The sequence below is a fragment of the Gymnoscopelus braueri genome, assembly GCF_963280865.1.
Source record: "Gymnoscopelus braueri genome assembly, chromosome: 4".
Taxonomy (NCBI): Eukaryota; Metazoa; Chordata; class Actinopteri; order Myctophiformes; family Myctophidae; genus Gymnoscopelus; species Gymnoscopelus braueri.
This window is the reverse complement of record NC_137605.1, coordinates 55,656,516-55,678,064: the sequence shown is the minus strand read 5'-3', so window position 1 is coordinate 55,678,064 and position 21,549 is coordinate 55,656,516. Positions and strand designations below refer to the sequence as shown.

The 21,549-nt window shown below is 43.5% G+C and overlaps 1 protein-coding gene across 2 annotated transcripts in view; it reads right to left on the bottom strand.

The window, feature by feature from the left end:
• Positions 1 to 3,061: 3,061 nt before the first annotated feature.
• LOC308084345 (uncharacterized protein) overlaps positions 3,062 to 21,549 on the bottom strand; it is a 32,104-nt gene continuing 13,616 nt past the window's right edge. For both annotated transcript variants that reach the window (XM_080426951.1, XM_080426950.1), the window contains exons 4-10: positions 19,716 to 21,170; positions 19,111 to 19,357; positions 10,838 to 11,018; positions 9,964 to 10,062; positions 7,133 to 7,370; positions 5,832 to 5,948; positions 3,062 to 4,838 (exon numbers count right to left, since the gene is read on the bottom strand). In XM_080426951.1, the coding sequence (XP_080283077.1) occupies positions 4,675 to 4,838; positions 5,832 to 5,948; positions 7,133 to 7,370; positions 9,964 to 10,062; positions 10,838 to 11,018; positions 19,111 to 19,357; positions 19,716 to 21,170 (2,501 nt within the window). In that variant the 3' untranslated portion in view covers positions 3,062 to 4,674. The remainder of the gene's footprint in view (positions 4,839 to 5,831; positions 5,949 to 7,132; positions 7,371 to 9,963; positions 10,063 to 10,837; positions 11,019 to 19,110; positions 19,358 to 19,715; positions 21,171 to 21,549) is intronic.

Below are 21,549 nucleotides of genomic sequence, written 5' to 3'. Positions count from 1 at the left end.
CAAAAGAACCCAAATACAAAAGAAAGTAACAGTACTCAAGTATAGTTACTGCCCACAACTGGAACTATATTAGTGTCTCTGATAAATGTTGATGACAGAACATAGCAGTTCTAATCTGATAACAGATAAGATATAAGACAAGCTATATGAAGTCAAGGACACAACACAAACATAAGGATACACACAAGGTTGGTGACAGAGGCTGTTTTGGGGGAATGGCACTATAACGTTAGGTGTCACATGGGCGGACCACATCAGAAACGTGGAACTCTGTGGGGACCTCCCACGGGTCACAGACAGGGTCAGAGAGAGCAGGATGAGGCTGGCAGGGCACTGTGTCAGGCACCCGGAACTGGTGGCAAGCAAACTGACAGACAGTGGTGGAAAAAGTACTCAGATATTTTACTTAGGTAAAAGTATCAATACTGCAATGTGGAAACACTCCGTTACAAGTAACAGTCCGGAATTCAACATTTACTTGAGTAAAATTACAAAAGTATTGGTATCAAAATGTACTTAACTCTTTGACTGCCGTCGACGCGTTATCGAGTCAATTGCTAGTTTGTCCACTTGGCCGTCGACGCGTTTGTAATTATTGTTATTTTAGAGAAGATCACGGTCTATTCTTGAATCTGAAGGGAGCAGTAAAACTGTAGCACAAACGGATACGGAAATAATGGATTTAACGTCATTCCGTTCCCGTCGACTCCATGTTTGTAGTTTTTTTTCTTTCGCCTGTATCTGTTTTTTTTGTCCATTTTTCCGAGGAGACACGTGTTTCCAACGGCCTGTAGCGAAGGGGACACTAGCTCCGGGTGCAATGTTTTGCATCCGGAGCAATAGTCAGAGACTCCTGCTCCGGAAACACACAGTGAATCGATCGATAAATATGGATCTAAACTTTTATGACAACTTTAAAACTACTAAAAACACGAAAATCTCTCCAGTAAAGTTAAAATACCTCAAAATTGTACTTAATTATACAACAGGTAGTTCCGACCAAGCAATCTGATTGGTTGAAATAGCTGTCTAGCCGTGCTTCAAACCAGCATCATAGCACGGGCCTAATCACATTAATAAATCACTCCGCACTGCAGTCCGCACCTGATTAGACCATATATGGCACAGCTGTGCTGTGACGTCACGCTGTCCCACGGTAGGAAAACAAACAGCACGGCGAAAATAGCCGATCTACAAGTTCACAACGCGTCGCCAGGTATCGCACGGCGAAAATAGCCGATCTACAAGTTCACAACGCGTCGCCATCGCGACGCGTTGCCAGCTTGTAGATCAGTTATTTTGGCCACGTGACACGGTCGTACGACGGAGCATATAGCCTACTGGAATTCATTCCACTGCGCAAGCATTGATAGCTTAGCTGTGTTGATGAGACGGTGCCTCAGGCTCATAGCGCTGCTACAGGGACTATTTAATGTCTCAGTGAAAAACTCTTCTCTTTACAGGGAAACGGATAATAGCGAAACATTTTGATTATGAATTGCTCCACAATATGAATACATTTGGATGTGTTTTGTTGGTAACTGTTGTATAATCGGAATATTACACTCGAGGGTGTGCTTTACCTTACATTATTGGCACTTCTGTGATGCTCGCGGAACTCGGCTTCGCCTCGTTCCTGACCGCATCACAGGCGTGCCAATAATGACGGTAAAGCACACCCTCTCGTGTAATATTGCTTAAGTACAGTACTTGAGTAAATGTACAGTTACTTTACACCACTGCTGACAGACACTGTGGGAGCCAACGCAGGCCACAGCGATAGAAAGGAAAGAGGCGCTGCACCTACAGTACATATGACACACTGTGGCGTGACAGCTGAGCTAACAACGCTGCAGAGCAAGACGCTGATGCTAGAGAGGAGAGTGTGGAGGACAGCGATTCAGCAGTCCTGAATTGGTGTTGGCTAGACCGCACTCTCGCATCGCATCGTTTCGGGGGGTTGAAATTTCATCTTCTTGGATGGATAAGAGTGACATAGGAAAATAAATGCCTTAAATTATTTTAAGTACTGGTTAAAGAGAGAACTGAATCGTTTTGTTATAAATGTGATAGGGTAAGGATCTACCGTAATCACATGCGTAAACTGAACCCTCTTTGCCATGTTTTTCCTGTTCTGTACTGAGTGGTTTTATAATGTCAATGCACGCGCGTGCGCACACGCACGCACGCGCGCACGCACGCACGCACGCACGCACGCACACACACACACACACACACACACACACACACACACACACACACACACACACACACACACACACACACACACACACACACACACACACACACACACACACACACACACACACACACACACACACAGCTATACACGGGGGGGTCATTATCATACAGTAGATAAGTGGTGACATTTACAACAGAGCAGTAGACCATAAAGGCTACACGCGATGACACCTTATCTCCACTTTATCACCTCTCATCTTCAGCTGGAGATTCTACTATCCTATCATTTGTTTAGGAATTTCGCCACACATACTTTCTCCCTTCTCTGTGAGCGGTTGACATCAATGTATAAATATGGTCTAGTTCATTGGTTTCCAAACTGGACCCGAGGGGGGTCCCCAAATGATCTGGGGGGGGGGGGTGCCAGATGATTAGCTTAATGTGCTACATTGTTTTCTCACTCAGTAGTAAACAAACCAATATTTTCTCACTCAGTAGTAAACAAACCAATATTTTCTCACTCAGTAGTAAACAAACCAACATACAGTAAGTATGTTCAGGATATCTGCACATTTCTAAAGTGACAATTTAAGGACTTTTAAGACCTTTTGTAATCAAATATTACATAAGAAAGAGGCAAACATTGTGAAAATAGCCGATCTACAAGTTCGGCTATTTTCACAATATTCTATTTGTGGAACCGAGTCAAACTAAATGTAAGGCCTTGGGGATGGGGGGTCCCGAGTTCAAATGTGATTATTTTTGGGGGTCGCAGCCTGAAAGGTTTGAGAACCCTTGGTCTAGTTTGCTCTACTGGAAAGCAGCTGAACTGCAGTGACATATTTCAAAGACATTTTAGTTCAAGTTAGGATTTATTGAAGGAAGAAACTGACAACATAAACAAACTCTAAATACAATTAATTACAAAAAACTCCTTAATGTTTGCAGCTAATGGCAACGTATCTAACACCTTTTAAATGATGAAACCAAGTGTTTTGTGACTGTGTGCCCTATTTAGGGGGGAAGTTCACCACAAACATGACTTTTTATTGTTATTTACTCACCCCATGAAGCCTTGAATTCATGGAGATATATATGTTTTTGTTTTTGTCACATTTCTCATCCAATTTTCCAATGTGATTTATTGATGTAAATAGGAGGCCAACAATATAAATACAATAATTGATAAACTCCAAAACAACTCTCAGTGTAATCACTGGGAAGACTGCTACTGACTATTTCTACCAAATGTTTTAATTATAGTATTGCTCTTGTTAAGCTTGGCCTACTAATGACTTCCATTCATCAAATATTGGAATATCAGGAATGCGACAAAAATTAAAAACTATATCCATGAATTCAAGGCTTCATGGGGCGAGGAATTGATTTTGTGAGTGAACTACCCCTTTAAAAGCATTATTCATCAGTGCATTTTTACATAGGCTGATATAGCAACCCTTGAGGTAGAAGTACTCCTTCAGAACAGCTATACGAACAGCTATACGATACAAGAAGCTATACAAGCAGCTATACAGGCATCAAACAATCAAAACCATACATGTTTGAACTCTCTTGAGACGTTTGTACTTACAGTAGTGCTAATTATAGCTATTATTGACTAATTAAAACACATGATTAGATTATTTGCCCAATAGGCCCTGTGCACCGCAGCCATGATGGAAAGACATTGCGCCGCTTCCTTACTTCCTTCACAGGTGTTACCAACTATACTAATTAAGGCTTTGTTCTATTCTTGTCAAACCAATGGGTCAAACAGAGTCAGGGCACTGATATTGTGCAATGTGCATGTTGGCTCATTGGAAAGACTCTACTACACTAGTGGGTTTCAACGTGTGGTCCAGGGACCCTCCAGGGACCATTTGTACACTCTCAGAGTTATGGGGGTCCTTGAAATTAAAAGGTTTGACACTAAATGGAACAGAGCCTTCAATAGTATCATTGGTAACACCGGTGAAGGAAGCAGCCCAATTTCGTGCCAATATGGCTGCTGTGCATAGAGCCTATTAAAGTGCCACTTTTACTCATGTGTGTCTGAATAATTTAGTGACAGGACTCATTGTAAGTGATTGTCTCAGAAGGTGTAGTTCAGATAATCCTAACCAGATAACAAACAGTGTGTGTCAAAGGCACACTGCTAGCCCTGAGACAAGTCCAGGTGCACCTTGGGATTTTGTGACAATCACACATTATAGTCATTAGTTATGAATTATGTTTTAATTCAGTATATCAATATATATCAATATATCAATATATATCAATATATATATATACACAAACACAAATAAACAGGTGTGTCTTATATGACGAAGTAGGGCATTAATTTAATGCTAAGAGAGAGAGAGAGAGAGAGAGAGAGACAGACAGACAGACAGACAGACAGACAGACAGACAGACAGACAGACAGACAGACAGACAGACGGAACATGTCGGAACATGACATAAAACAAGTCCTTAAGTTTGTGGTGCTTTGTGCGGCCGGTGTAGTACCACATCCACGGGCCCGGGGGGCAGCGTTTTGATGAGGGTCCAGACCTCCAGGCGTCTCATCCCCACCACGCTGACGTCCTGGATCTGCAGCAGCTGGTCTCCTGGACACACCTGCTCCACGGGACCTCCTGCCGAGTGGACGCACAGTGGTGGACAAAGAAATCAGCCCAGGGGCGCCGATTTATGTACGCGCTACTGGGGGGCGCAAGTGCGGCCCAGCGCGTGCGAGTAGTAATGCTCATTATTAGCTGGCCCCATCATTGGTGGGCTGTGGACAGTTCAGAAACCTGTCTACCAACATCATCAGTTGGGGTTCCAAGCTAAAAGAAACTGCAGCCTTTCTCTTCCAGGACAGTTAGAAACCATTGTTCTTGCATTAAAGGGATATTTCACTTTCAAAAAAAAATTTGGATCATTTTTATCGTCTACTCAGGCTTTTGTGAGCCCCCCACATAGTTTTTAAGTTGCTTGATTCAGTATTTACATATTTGATATTCATTTTATCAGACACGCCCCCTTCCTATACAAACCCATTATAATTTCAAACTCCATTTGAACATGTTATATTCATCAAAAACACCCGTCTTTGGTTCTGGTGACTCATCCTGCCCTTTTTTTAAAGTTAATTTTTAATTTAATCATTAAATAAAAAGTTTGGAATCTTGTTTGAAATGACCAAACCTGCCTACCAATGATGTCACTGGTAGGCAGGTCTCTGAACTGTCCACAGCCCTCCTCTGAGACAAAAACAAAAATGGTACCATATTAGCATCACTATTAGTGGGGACCAATTATATGAAGACATGTTAAAAATGGGTGAAGTTGTCCTTTAAGTAGGCTACAAAACTCAATTAAATGTACTTAGTCATGTCCACCACTGGTTTTGTCCCACCTAAATAACGAAATAACGTATTTATTTTGCATGTTTCCATGCCCACCAGACTCCTGCGGACCCCCATGTTTTATGTTTTATTATTATTATGATGATGTTTTTTAAAACGAAAAATACTCAGTGTCAATTTAACTCTAATCAACTATAGTCAACTATTAATCAACAACAATCAACTATGATAATTTATAATCAAGTCTAATAAAAGGTTAGTAAAGTGAATGTTTGTCACCCTGGAAGATCTTCTGGATGCTGAGAGGTTTGTCTCCCAGGCTGGACCCAGCCCCTCCCTCCAGACTGAACCCTAGATCTCTGCTGCGCTTCTCCAGCCTCACACACACACGCTGGCCTGAGAGGACACAAACACATTTTATCACATTTATGCACGTCCACATAAAGGAGATCATACAAGGACACACATACAGTATATGAAAGGTGCAGAAAGGTTAAACGCGGGCAAAATTCCTTGATTATGCGGGCTAAAATCCTAGATATTGCAATGATATATGCAGGGATTTTATGTGAATTTATGCAGTGAAATTACAAGGAATACACAGAGTAAGGAGCGCACACCTGTGTTGATGAGGTGCTGGCCACGGCAGATAATAATGTTGACAAGGATGAGGCCGCACAGCTCTTAGCCACGATGCAGAAAGTTTAATTAGAATGAAATGAAACTAACGTTTCGACAAAACAGTCTTCCTCAATGAAATTGCGAAATATGCATATTACGCGATGCTATGCGATGCAATGCGCATATTATGCGATGAGCATATTATGCGATGCGATGTGATGCGATTCGCCCTTTTTGGAAAAAAAATCGCATCATCTGCACCCATTTTGCTGAATGTGCGGTAAATTATGCAATCACATAATCACGTTTTTCTGGAGGGTCTATATGATACAATAAGTACCGTATATCAGTATTCTGTGAGTATAAGTAACACTGTGAGTATAAGTAACAGCGCCTCCGTCATGGCGGCTGCCAATTACAGCAGAGACATCACAATACTTTGCCAGCCTTTTTGCCTCCTTTTTGGGGCATCCCAAGTTGTTGAAACCCTCTAATAACCAACCAGTGGGGGTCTGTCCTAGGCTGCCACATATTAAAAACAAATAGTTTGCACCCAGCTCTGAGATGGTATGCAATGACCTTGGTCATAAAGGCTTCCTCTAGACTAGGGTCAAAGGTGCAGAGGATATCTGTAATATACCGACCTTCCCACAACAACATGTGGTCTATTAGCTATTTACAGTGTAAAGATGCCTGGTTTATCATACAGATGGAACATGGATGGAATGTTTGTACATTCTCAATGAAGATGCTTGAAATTTTGATATGTCCTTCGCTATGAGTTCCACTATTCTGTCATGATCTGCTATAAACATTCGCGGGCACAAGCAGCGAAATGTTGGTACAAGCAGCGAAATGTTGCTGGGACTTGTCCCAACAACATTCCGCTGCTTGTACCTGTACAAGTCAGTGACAAATAAAACTTCTTGAATCTTGAATCTCACATGTAAACCTCTCACCTGTGGGCGGAGTCTGCGCGGATCCCTGAACTTCCCCTCCTGCCTTATATGGAGCTGTAGCCCGGCCCCTCCTCAGCACGACCACGCCCATGCCGCGCTCCTTGGCTCTCCTCAGTGTCCTCAGGGCCTCGAAGTGGGCGGAGCTGCACAGCGCCGTGCCGTTGATAGACAGGACGTGGTCGCCCTCTCTGATGGAGCCTTCCTGTGCCGCCACGCCCGACGGAAACACCTTGTGCACCTGGAGGGGGGGAAAAAGTCATGTTTTTTTTTAATCTTTAATGATGCATTCACACTGGCAGATACAAAAGATACAAAGCAAATCAGCATAATCTGTCGCAGAGTTTCTGTTAGGCTCCATGCACAGCAGCCATATTGGAAAGAAATTGGGTCTCTTCCTTACTTCCTTCAAAGCTGTTACCAATTATACTAATTAAGACTCTGTTCCATCCTTGTCAAATAAAGTCATGGTGCTGCATATTGTATTGTGCATGTTGGCTCACTGGAAACACTCTGCTACACCAGTGGGTCTCAAAGCGTGGTCCAGGTACCCTCATGGTTCCTTTAGGGGGTTCCAAATGGGCCCTTACGGGGGTGTAACTCTGAGAGTGTAGAAATGGAACGGAAGTTATGAAATTAAGAAAGTTTGAGAACCACTGTGCTACACCAAATGGAACAGAGCCTTCATTAGCATCATTGGTAACACCTGATGAAGGAAGTGAGGAAGATTTACTTCCTTTGTGTTCCTTTCAATTTCTTTCCAATATGGCTGCTGTGCATAGAGCCTATTGTTGCACAGCGAGCTCGTTGACGTCATCAAACGTCTGTTGGCAAACAAGAAAAATATAAAGGTTAAAATAAAGCCTGGGGATAAAAAGAACAGAACTAGAGAGGAACTAGAGGAGGAACTGAAAATGCATGCGGCGCACCCATCTGACCACTTAACATGGCGGCCGCTGTGTTAAGAACTTTTGGGAACCGGTAGTCTAGATCAGTGATTCCCAAGCTTTTTAGCTCGAGACCCAAAAGAGAAATGTGATGTCTCTCTGGTGAAAACTAGTGAAAATGGCAGATCTACAAGCTCACAACGTTTACAAGATCATGACACGTTTATGGAACCCGCAACCCATAAAAATGTGTATGCAATCCAAAAATACACAGTCACCGTTTGGGAACCGGTAGTCTAAATAGAGGTTTGAACCATTTCATCCACTAGAGGGCAGCATGGGATAGGGTAACATCCATTCTATACTGACTGTTCTGTCTTTGCACTGAAACTACATTGAAACTGCTTTTGTTCTTGATCTTTGGGGTTGTCTGCATTCATGGCTGTCCTAACATACTGTAAAAAAAAAAATACTGTAGTCGTACTGTATGCTACTGTTTTTACTGTATTTTCTTCACTGATACTGTACATTGCGGATACTGCATCCTGTTGTATACGTATTGTTGTCTCCAAGGCCGAAGGTGTGGCCGAGACTATGTTTTTGCCCCTGTCCGTCTGTGTGTCCGTCCGTCTGTCTTCAAAACACACTTTATGCTATTACTCCAACACATTTTGTTCAAAACTCACACAAATCGGTTCACATTATCTCTGACGTTCATAGTGACAGAACACTGTCCCAAAAAAAAAAGAAAAAGTACAGAAGTCTCGCTAGACGAGATTGAAATCTCGAGATTTCAATCTCGTCTAGCGAGACTTCTGTTTTTTTTTGTTGTTTTTTTTTGGTTGCATAGTGTTCTGTCACTATGAACGTCAGATCTCACAAAAAAAAAAAAAGAAAAGCTATTAAAATATGTGATCTAACCTAAGGCCTATACGCGCACCTTTTAAGCTGTGGCGGCTCAGGGGTGGAGTTATGAAAATGTTCTACTGTACCATTCATCCTAAGATATCATAACGTCATAGAAAAGGTAAGAAAACTTTAGTCCAAAATTCTCCTTTAATTTACCTGCAGTCCTGTACTGAAATAGTCTGAAATACTTTGTTATCTTTATTAACCATTTTTTCCTGTATTTTTTGTTGTTGTGAATTCAATGTAATGAGTATACCGAGTGTACTTTTTGTGCAGAATAATTTTGTTTTTATTTTGAATGGAATAGCTTCAAGGATATCATAATGAATAATCAATTATAATAACTCTATTTATCTAATGTTAACTTATAATAACATGGCAGGTTGTTGAGGGGAGAGTGTGTTGTCCTGCCACTAAAAGGAATATTTTTGATAAGTCGGTGGGAATAACTTTAGGAAAAACAGGAAGTTTAAACCAGGATTCCAAATGGAAGAATGGAACATGTTTTGATTGGGGAAGAAGGTTTGGCTCCCTAATGTGCAACAAGTCCACTGTAAAATCCTCAGTGTTTATTTAACTATAATATAGTTAAATAAACACTATATAAGCCTTTCTCTTCTTCCAAACATGGCACAAACACTGTTCAGGGGTCTGCCATATCAATAGTCACCCAGTTTACAGCTGTCAGTCAGGGGTGCCCATGTTGTCAAGGCATATGAGAATAGTCACATAATATCTTACAGCAGTGTTTTAACACTTCAAATGGCCATAACTCACACTCACGTGACACATTGATCTGATCAGATAGGCCTGGGAAATCTAGTTTACAAAAAATAGCAGCTCTATAAGTGAAAATAGAACATTAAAAAAAAGAAAAAATTCAAACATTTTAACCACATCAACCGTATACTCAGTTCAACGTAATTCTTGAGCTTGTTGATTGTCTATTTCCGGCGAATGTTACCTTGGAATAGGGCATATTTTTCATGTTTTCAACAAAAACACCCGACAGACAGACAGATAGATAGACAGACTTACAGTGACTGGTTTATTCTGGTCCAGTCCTCCTGCGATGCTGAAGCCCAGGCCCCCCCCTACCTCCTTATGCAAGACCACCACCTGTACATCCTCATAGCTCTACACACACACACACACACACACACACACACACACACACACACACACACACACACACACACACACACACACACACAGTGTGAAAGTAGATCGCAATTTTTTCACGAAACAAATATTGAAATATGTAGATACAGTACAAGGTTACAGCACAGCCTGAACGCACCCTTGTGTCTGTTGTCACTAGCGTCAAAGTTCAGGTTATGATTGGTTGGACGCTTGTCACTAGCGTCAACTGATTTGGGTGCTATATTTAACTAATTTAGCAGGGGACCCCCTGGAACCCCCTCACGGACCCCTGGTCCAAAGGTTTATGATTGGATTGGTTATTGGATGCTTATCACTAGCATCAGAGTTGAGGTTATGATTGGCTGGATGCTTGTCACTATAGCATCAGAGTTGAGGTTATGATTGGCTGGATGCTTGTCACTATAGCATCAGAGTTGAGGTTATGATTGGCTGGATGCTTGTCACTATAGCATCAGAGTTGAGGTGGTTATGTCATTTTGGACGCTACACTTTTTGCTGTCGAGTGTCCTGACACTGTGGAAAAGTGTGGAGACTCTGGTCTCCGTAGACCAGGGGTTCTGTGAAAGAGGTGGAGTGATTTTGAAACATTTTAACAACACAAATGCCTCTGAGATGTATTTGGAGTAGACGTATTAAGTATTGAGAAATGGACATACTCAAATACAGTCAAAGTACCTCACATTTGTACTCAAGGAACAGTACTTGAGTAAATGTACTTATTTTACCGTCCACCACTGATGGTTTGTACCTGCAGCGTGCTGTCCCCAAGTCCTCTGACATCCTGCAGGAGGCGCTCCAGCTCCTCGGTGGGCAGGACGGACACGCAGGACAGAGCGGACATGTCTGAGCGCAGAGAGTTGGACCAGTCCTCACTGCTGTCACTCTCTGATTCATAATCCACTCCTCCCAGGTTACACAGATCTGCAAGACTACAAGTGTAATTTACAATTTAAATTTTACAATTTACAATACTATAAGCAAGAAGGGTTGGGATCCGGAATCGGAGGAACCGGATCCAACATTGAGGACCCAGAATCGGTTCCATCACATTTGGAACCGTTTCCGGAACCGGTTTATATCACGCTGTCAGAGCTGGTATGTGGGCTTCACGTCTGCTATACAATTACAACACCAGTGGTTCTCAAACATTTTAATTTCAAGGACCGCCATAGCCAGCAGCCAGCTCAGGTGTGGGTGATCCCAATCAGCCCAGCTGCTCCACATCGCCATCAGGACAAGCTGCCAATATAAGCTGCTGAGTCAGTTTAACCGACTGTTAAACAGTAACTTCTAGAGTTCTAGAGTATTTTCTGTAAAGCTAACCTTGTCTGTCCGGCTTTTATTATTCATATACATTCCTTAACCTGTCTCCCTGTCTCTGTGTCTTAGCCTTTGTGGTCCCTGACACATTTGGCTACACGGTATCGGTCGGGCCTAACACCCAACCCTATAAACAAGGCAATCACATAACATGCCGGGCGGCACTTGTGCTCGCTCTGTTACAGCTGAAGGACAAGTACGTAAGTATGTTGTTTGTGGACTATACAGCTCGGCAGTCAACACCATTGTCCCAGCCAGGCTTGTTGCAAAGCTCAGAGACCTAGAGCTACACCCCAACATGTGCGACTGGATACTAGACTGTCGAACCGCCGCCAGATGGTGAGAATGGGCTGCATCACATCTGACCCCCTGAAACTCAGCACCGGAGCACCCCAGGGATGTGTGCTGAGCTCTCTCCACTACTACAAGTGTGACTGCACAGCCGCAAACAGCTCCAACATCATCATTAACCCTTTCAACCCGGGAACGCATCTGTGTCATTTTAAGATTTCTTTGGATATTCAAAAATAGCAGATCTACAAGCTCATATGAGCTTGTAGATCTGCAATTTTTTGAAAAACTAATCCTGAAAATGTGTCAAATCTTTGAATATATAGGCCTACATTTAAAAATATTCTTTTAACTCAAATCTTTGCTTCTGGGGTCCTTGAGAACCACTGATATAGAAACATACGTTTTTCAAAAAGAAGATTTGAGTTACAAATGTTTGCTTTAAAACACATATAGTCCGGTGGATTGGTAAATTTTTTTAGGTGAATCGTTCACTTTTTCATAAAAGCGTGAGACTTGTACAGTTTGGGACCCTGAACATTTTCAGATATGGAGCCATCGCAAAAACGCCCCCTGGTGGCCATGGCGGCCATTTTACTTTCCGCATTACCAAATAATGTATTAATAACTCCCAAACCATGATAATACAGAATAGGTGATGTCTACACCTATGTTTTGATGGTCAATGATTACAATAATATCATGTACAACATCATAAACTGTTCAGGTGAATAGTTAATGGTCAATTCAGTGATGTTGTGAGGTAGTCCTGTGTGGTTTTGTCCGAAGATCTGTCACTTTTTCATAAAAGTATGAACCTTGGTACACTTGTACAGTTTGGGGCCCTGAACAATTTTGGATATGGAGCCATCGCAAAAAACTCCCCAGTGGCCTTGGCAGCCATTTTACTTTCCGCCATAACCAAATTATGTATTTTGCATCATATCTCCTAAACAAAACATGATAATACAGAATAGGTGATGTCTACATCTATGTTTTGATGGTTAAGGATTACAGTGATACCATTTAAAACAGAGGTTCTCAAACTGTGGGTTCGGACCCCAAATGGAGTCACGGGAAGGTGGCAGTGGCTACATTAACTGAAAAAGGTTTAAATGTGAATCCTTCCAATTAAGTCTGTTTTTGTTTTGTTTTTGAAAAGCATACAGTTATTATAATGGTTCTGGCAACAGATATAGGCTATATACTATAGGCTATAATCATATGAGATAAAACAACATAAAAATGAATAGTATATAGAATAATTTATCAACACCAAAATTACAATGGAAAAACACAGAAATGAATACATTGTGATTGTACAATTATCTAGCTAGTCACACAAGCAATGCAACTAAATAGATCTCCCCTTGTAGAGGGTATTTGAGCAACCAAGCTACCGGACACAACTCAGACCTGTGTCTTTGATGGTTTTATTATACTGACACACAATACCAACACACTCTAATACTTTTAGGCCAGTATGGCCAGTAAGCCAGTAGGCCAGTAGGCCATTAGTCAAGTAAAGAGTCAGGTTATAAACCTAAAAAAGTAAACACAAACAACAACGTAACAACAAATTACTGACATGAAATATACACAAAAAACTATAAACCATATCAGAAATATATTATCGTCGTGTAAACACGCTCTCAATTCTTACCGTCAGTCTCTCGGAGCTCGAAATGGAAAATTACGAACGCAGCAATAACACCCTGGTAACTAGTAACACTGGTGCATGCGTAGAACACTTTGTCCTGATAGTGAGCATCCACTCCATTTATATCGGTTTGGTCTACCCATGTAGGTGTAACCTTCCTGTTGATTAATCATAATTGTGACTTGTGTATTATCTTAACTGTGGAAACACAGGCTTTAGCACTGTTCTAAACAGTAGCCACTGTCACCCAGCTCCTCATCTGACCTAATCAATCAACATGCCCTCATGTGACACTTAAGTGACATGTGTAAAGTCCACTGCTGTGCTGTGGCTTTTAGAATTTGTATATTTGTACCTTCGGATTATAACTTCAGTTTATAACTCCAAATAAGCAGTATTAACCTTCATATAAGCATGTATCAACTCCTAGAATAGAGATATTCTAGGAGTTGATATAAATAATATAGAAAATAACTCGGTCTATCACTCCGGTATAAGATCCTAAATAAGCAGGAAATACACACATAATAATAATCACAATAATAACCGCAAACTTCAGGCGCTGGAAGGCCCTGGATAATTCTACAGTGATATATAAGTTCATAATGCATCTTGATGTGACTGTGAGCTTGCAGATTGGCTGTTTTCACTACAATGTAAATTTCTTTTTTATACCTGGTGTTTCATCAGGATGGGGGACAATTATTTTAGCACTTAGTGACTGCACCTTTCAACAGAATAGATTAGAACAAGATAAACATCTATGTAAGCACACAAAACAAGTATTATTTTAACGGGACAATTTGGTAGTGAATGTAGTGTTTTAGAGATATTTATCATGGACTTGGGAAACACAGCTTAAACCTGGGGACAGTAAGCAAATTGGTGATGACAATGATGGCTGCCTTGAAACATAAGGGACATGCATGCTCTGGGCCCTAGCTTGCCTTACCCCTTATGCCTAAACGTATTAGCCATATTTTACTATTTTGAAAAACATTTTCAAATAGTTCAACTAGGCGATCTACATCGACACATTGTGAGCTTGTAGATCGGCTATTGGTATTTTAAAATGTTTTTCAAAATAGTAAAAAATGCAAAAAAACGTTTAGAGATAAGAGGTAGTAAGGCATAGGTTGAGTATGGGCCCAAGATAGGGCCCATCTGTTCCCTACGTTTCCAAAGTTCTATGTTTCCTGGCTGCTATGCCCAGCTCTATATACAGTAGCACATGAGAAATATGTTACCGAGCTCTCATATGACATGGGCTATTGTGGTAACTTGTTAAAGGGGTTTTCCCCCACTCACACATCCCTGCTCCTAGGGTACCAATGCACCTCTATCACACCACACCTCCTCACTCACCTACCCCACCAATCCCCCCCTCTGCCTGGGCTCTGTCCGGGGTCAGAACCACCCCTCTATGATATAGCGCACCAGTTAATGTATGTTAGCAAGCAAATTAGCGCACCAGTTAATGTATGTTAGCAAGCACATGTAATTTGAACCAAATTCTGCCCAAACATAATTGTACAGAATGTTTGTATGTTTGGGAATGTTCCAGGAACACAGGGCCCTTGGAGAAAGAGTACCCAACAACCTTTTAAAAAGTTAACTCTATGTGCGTTAACAGAATAGAAAGCCGTGGAACATACAGTAGGACTCTGGGAACATAGGAATGACCCTTCTCAGATATTGTGATTTCCTTTTTTCAACGTCACTGACTAAGTAAGAGTGGCTTATCATCGGTGTTGGCTGAGAACGAGGGTGTCTATTCCCAATTCAATGTGCTAGATCCCTGGATTGCTGATGTGGAGTGCAACACTACCATCATCTCTCAGTACTTGATGCATGTCTTAGTTACCCAAGCCATGCTACACCGAGGGTCCTTGGGATCGAACCCAGGACCTTGTGGTCCTAAGGCGAGTAATTGAGCTACCTGGACATAAACAACGTTATTGAATTGACCATTACCTATTCACCTGAACAGTTTATGATGTTGTACATGATATAATTGTAATCATTGACCATCAAAACATAGGTGTAGACATCACCTATTCTGTATTATCATGTTTGGTTCGGGAGTTATGATGAAAGATACATTATTTGGTAATGGTGGAAAGTAAAATGGCCACCATGGCCACCGGGGGGGGGGGGGGGGGGTTTGCAATGGCTCCATATCTGAAACTGTACAAGTCTACCAAGTTTCACGCGTTTATGAAAAAGTGAACGATTTTCGTCTCAATCCACCGGACTAATATATATATTCAAAGATTTGCACAAATTGTCAAGATTAAAAAAAAAATAGCAGATCTACAAGCTTGTAGCGCGGCACCGAGTGAGCTTGTAGATCTGCTATTTTTGAATAGCCAAAGAAATAAAAAAATGACACAGATGTGTTCCCAGTCTTAATGTATGCATTAAGTATGCTGATGACACGACAGCGATAGGCCCAACAATGACGTGTCGGCCTTATAGATATGAGCTCAGTTCACTTGCACTCCGGTGCCAGGAGAACAAGCCTCACTCTCAACGTCAACAAGACCAAAGAGCCATTAGTGGACTGGAGGCCGAGGAGAGAGCACGCAACCATCTTCATCGATGCAGTGGAAAGAGTCAAGCAGTGAGTTCAAGTTCCTCTGAGTACACATCGAGGAGGAGCTCAATGGGACACCCACATAGGAGGAACAAGGCTCAGCAGCATCCACACTGAATAAGTCACCTGAAGAAGTTCGGAGTAGGCCCCCGGAAGCTCAGGCTGTACTATACAACAGCTCCATGGAGTCAGTCGTTCATCAATCGAGGCAGAAGGTGGCAGGGAGGGGTACAGGGAGAGTGCTATGGGGTGAGTCTACAGACTACGGCGGGAAATTGGGAGTGAGTCTGCAGTTCTGACTACAATGGAGAGTTTGTTCCACAGTCTGGGAGCCAGGAGGGACAAGAGTCTGGGACAAGACTACATACAGCCAGTAAACAACACATTAGCTATTCGGACACAATGAAACCCTCAGTGTTACATTTCTGCATAACAGTGTTTTACGAGAATTTTGTACTGATTATTTTTGGCCCAACTACAAGCTCACAACACGTTGTGAGCTTGTAGATTGGCCATTTTCATTATAAATAGGTTGTACGTTTTTCATTCATTTATACTTTTGGGTCTCGAGCTGAAAAGTTTGGAAACCATTGATCTATACTAGAACCCTGCACCAGCGGCGGACTGGCCATTTGTCGTACCGGGCAAATGCCCGGTGGGCCGGTGGGAAAAAAAAATTTCGCTCCCGTTTTAGGATTATTACGGTCATTTCAGGGTCGCGTGGCCCAATTATTAGTTACGTTAATGTTTGGGCTGAGATGCTTTCCAGCAGGGGCCTCAGTGCGGCTGCAGAGTTCATGTGCAGGGCTGAAACAGTGAAACGCTCCCCCCCCCCCCCCCCCCGTTGACAAAACGGCCCGGGGGGTGGTGGGCCGGTCCGAACCAAAATGCCAGGGCTGAATTTTGGTCCCAGTCCGGCCCTGCCCTGCACAGGCCCAAAACTCCAGCCAGACACGAAGCCCGACACCACATTTATTTAATCTCTCTGACGTGCGCTGTCTCTGATGTGCACAGCGCACACAACTCTATGATGTGTGCTTGCTCGCGCTGTCTGATGGATGCAAACACAGAGTGACAGAACACGCACATCCCAATATTCTACTAAGAGAGGTAAACTTTTTTTTTTGCTTTTTACCAATTTTTTATGCCAATTCATTCGTCCGCAAACACATTTCTGTGTTGTCACTACTGTCGTGTCCTACTGACTCACCTCCCAGTGAGGAGCCCCCACTGGGAGGACGTTGAGCCTTCGTCCTACTCCTCCCGCTCAACACTCCCTGCTGACAGGAGCCGCCCCAGCCCATAAGATTACTTGCCATTTATAACCCTCCCTACCCGGGCATATAAAGCCAAGTTACGCGTTCCAGCAGCAAGTAAGTAATTCAAGTTTTATGGTATACCTTTTTGCTTTCTTTAGTGTGAACTGTGAAGAATAATCTTTCAAACGTTATTTCCCCCCAAAATAAATTATAAATTATAAATAAAACTTTGGTCTATTATCTTACTTCCTTCACAGGTGTTACCACTAATGAGGGCTCTGTTCTAGCACAGTGGTTCTCAAACATTTTAATTTCAAGGACCCCCATAACTGAGAGTGTACAAATGGAACCAAATGGACCCTTATGGGTCCATTTGGTTCCATTTGTACACTCTCAGAGTTACACACCCGTAAGGGCCGGGGCCATTTGGAACCCCCTCAAGAATTTGAGACCCACTGGTGTAGCAGAGTGTTTCCAGTGAATCAACATGCACAATATCAGCACCCTGACTCTGTTTGACCAGAATGGAACAGAGCCTTCATTAGTACCATTACAGAAACCGCCTATGGCGGAAGTAAGGAAGAGGCCCAATTTCTTCCCATTATAGCTGCTGTGCATAGAGCCTATAGCATACTTAAATGAGCCTTGTATGAGCCTCATTGTTGATTTTGTGTCGGGGAGCGCTGTAGGTCGCATCGTCCAACAAACACAATCACACCCCCAGCTTCAGGCCGTTCAGAGACTAACATACGTAACTAGCACTATGTAAATAACATAACTAATTAGAACACAGACTCGTCTCCTTTTCTCATTCACTGGTAAATACCAATGCACGATGGTTGAGTTATTAACGTAAGCCCCAGCCTGGCCCATGCCCAACGTATTCATTTATAAAACGGCCTGAGCCCGGCTGGGCCCGGTCCCAGTGGGCTGACCAGGGCTCTAATCTATCTCTATCTCAATACTCACAACACCTACCATCAGCTCCCAGTACGTACAACAACACCTACCATCAGCTCAGAATAGGCTACTTACAACAACACCTACCATCAGCTCCCAGAACTTACAACAACACAAAACATCACTTTCCAATAAAACAACACCTATCATCAGCTACCAGTTATTACAACACCTACCATGAGCTACCAGTACCTTACGGCATGCTTTAGTTCTGCAAGCCGTGCTACTCACACTGAGTTGGCGCTGGCAGCCTGGGATCGAACCTAGAACCTTGTGGTCCACAGGCATGAGCTACTTGGACACAAATGCAGAGTTTTATAATGTATATATTTCAGTCCCTTCCAGGGTTCCCTCAAATCATCCAATTGATGGTTTGGGACAAATCTGCTTGTAGATTAATTTGGGAGCTCATAAATTGTTGGCATGCGACACGTTTTTAGTTTGTCGATCGGCTATTTCCGCCAAAGAGATTTGGTGTAGAAGGGAAAAAAGGATGGGACCAAGTAGCCTACGGACCTGTGGGCAACCAGGCTCAATGAAGTACATAGGGTGGTTGAAGCTGATCAGTTTAAGATTTTAATGTTTTTTTAATGTCTTTAAATGGGTTCGCACCATTGTACATATCAGAGCTTCTACCTCCCAATAACCCTACAAGGGTCTTGAGGTCTACTGACCAGTCACTTCTTCAGGTCCCACAAACAAGGCTGAAGACCCGGGGGGGATAGATCATTTTCCGCTGTAGCGCCCAAAACTGTGGAGCGCTACAGAATAGGGCCCATGTGTTTTCCCCCTGTTTATTGTGTATTGTATTGTTTTACTTTTAGTATTTTTTGTATATATTTGTTACTGAGTGTACAGCACTTTGTTGTTTTAAGTGTCCTCTATAAATAAGGTGGCTTGGATTGGATCTGAATAGGAGGTGACGTAAAACCCACCTGACACAGAAGCTCCTGCGATCCGATTGGCTGCTGGTGATGGTCGCCGACGACTCGTCCGAGTCATAGTTGGAGTCGTGGTCTTTCTCTGTGCCTTCGTCGTCGTCTTCGTCATTCCAGCCCTGGATCCTATGGTTCCAGGTCGTCACCCAGGCCTCCAGGGTGTCATCTGCTGCACCCTGGGTCTTCACCCAGGTCTCCAGGGTGTCATCTGTACCCTGGCTCTTCACACTGGACAGGCTGAGGACTGGAGCAAAGGTTACAATAGTTAACTAAAGCTAATGAAATAACAAAAACTAGAACTAAAAACAATAACCAACTGAAAAGATATTGTGTGTTTGCAAAACTATCCAAAAATATATAGATAAAATGTCCTTAGTCTTTTTTGGGAGACTATGAAGTATATCTTCCTTTTTTAATTATAGTATAGTTTAATAGTATGGTGTTTTGCTAATTTTACTCAACTATAATTGAATAAAATGTCTTTTTCCAGACCTTTTTGAATCTCATCCCTGATAAATACCCGATATTACAATTAAAAAGCTAGAACTAAAACTAAAACTACGAAATTAAATGAAAATAAAAACAAATGAAACCATAATAACCTTGTAGTGGAGAAGAAGGGACCACATCTGGGAGTTTGCCGGGGGCTGATTTGGTGGAGGTGGTGCTGAGGAGAGAGGGGAGATGCTGAGACGGTCCGGAGCTGAGCTTCTGACCTTGGCTGGAGGAGACCACGGTGCCGTCCTCGTCGCCGTGCACAGTGACAGCGGAGGAGCAGGGCGAGTCGGGGTTGGTCGGCGTCAGGTCATCGCCGTTGTCGGCGTCATACGTTGTCTGATCAGGCAGTGAACTGTTGTTGTTATTGGAGTTGGATAGCGGCAAGGACAGAGCGTGAGCTGTCGGTTTACTGTCACTCTCAACTACAGGAAGGCTCCCGCAGGTCTGCCTCCTGCCACCGCTGCCTTCTTCCTCAGCCCGATCTCCACCTCTTCTCTCACTGCTCTGTGTGTTTGGATCTACGTTGCCCGCGGAAGCCGACCCTGCGTTCAGTCTCGTCTGTCTCCTCTCCTCCTCTCGTGTTTCCCTCCAGATTCCAGCCAGGGTTCTGTCTGAGCCGCCCTCGTTCTGTCCTGTTCTGTCCCGGGTCTTCCCTCCGGCGCTCAGCTCAACTATCGCTCGGTCCGACCTGCTCTTCCTCACGCCGCCGGTGGTCTCGGCCGTCGCGCCGCGTTCCCTCGCAGAGCCTCCTCCCCCCTCCCACCTCCCTCTCAGCCTGCCTACCGCTCGATCCGATTCGCTTTTCTTCGGCCCGTCGTCACGCGACCCGCCGCCACCAAGCTCGTCCGGCACCGAGAAGGCTCGCCTGGGCTTCTGGTGCTGCCCTGCCCCCGCCGAGCCGCCATTGGCCCTCTGTGTCAGAGCCTCGTACTGGCTGATCTTGTTCCTGACGCTGGCCGCCGAGGGAACCACCAGCTTCTTCAACTCTGTGCTTTTGACGTGGATCTTCTGCTGCGCTCCGGACTTGAACGTGTCCTCACAGAGGCTGCCGCCGCTACCCTTCCCTACGCTTTCCGCTTCCTTTACGTTCTCCACTGTCTTTGCTCGAGCGTCGGCCCGCCTATCCTTCTCGGGTTCTCCCGCTCGCTCTGCATCATTCGATGCCGAGCGGCCCGTCGTCCCTTTCTCACCTCCACTAACGTCTGCCTCCCTGCCTCTCTCCGCTGTACTTCCATCCCGGTCCTTAGTTCCACTCGCTCTTCCTTCTCCAAGCCCAGACGGATCTGGGAGACACGCTTTAGTGTCTTCCTCTCCTGGCGTGCTTGTGGGGGGTGGAACGGCCGTCTCCGCATCCCTGGCACGCCTGATCTGAGCTGCTACACTCTGCTTGCTTCTGCTTCTGTCCAGAGACATGGTGCCCCCGTTCCATGTTGCTACGTCGCTCCCCCGAGCCACCCGACTTTGTCTTCTTAACCCCCCGGAGACGCAGATGTCCCTCCACTGGCTGACAGGTGGTGAAAGGGGGGAGTCTGTGGTGGATCGCCTGCGACCGGCCGCCGCTGCGCAGTGGTGGAAAAAGTACAACATTGTTTTACTTAAGTAAAAGTATCAATACTGCAATATAAAAATGCTCTGTTACAAGTAAAAGTCCGGAATTCAAAATGTATTTGAGTACAAAACTATTGGCATCAAAATGTACATAAATTAGCAACGGTAGAAATGACTCATTGTGCAAAATGTCCCGTTTCAAGTTTTCAAATGTATAAACATCTTTTGAAAATAGCAGATCTACAAGCTCTATGCGACGCATTGTGAGCTTGTAGATCGGCTATTTTCAAACGGCCGAAATGTATATAGGGCTGAGTAACTAGTAACTAAAGTGTTCAAATAATTTATAGTGGAGTAATAGTACAATATTTGTCTCTGAAATGTAGTGGA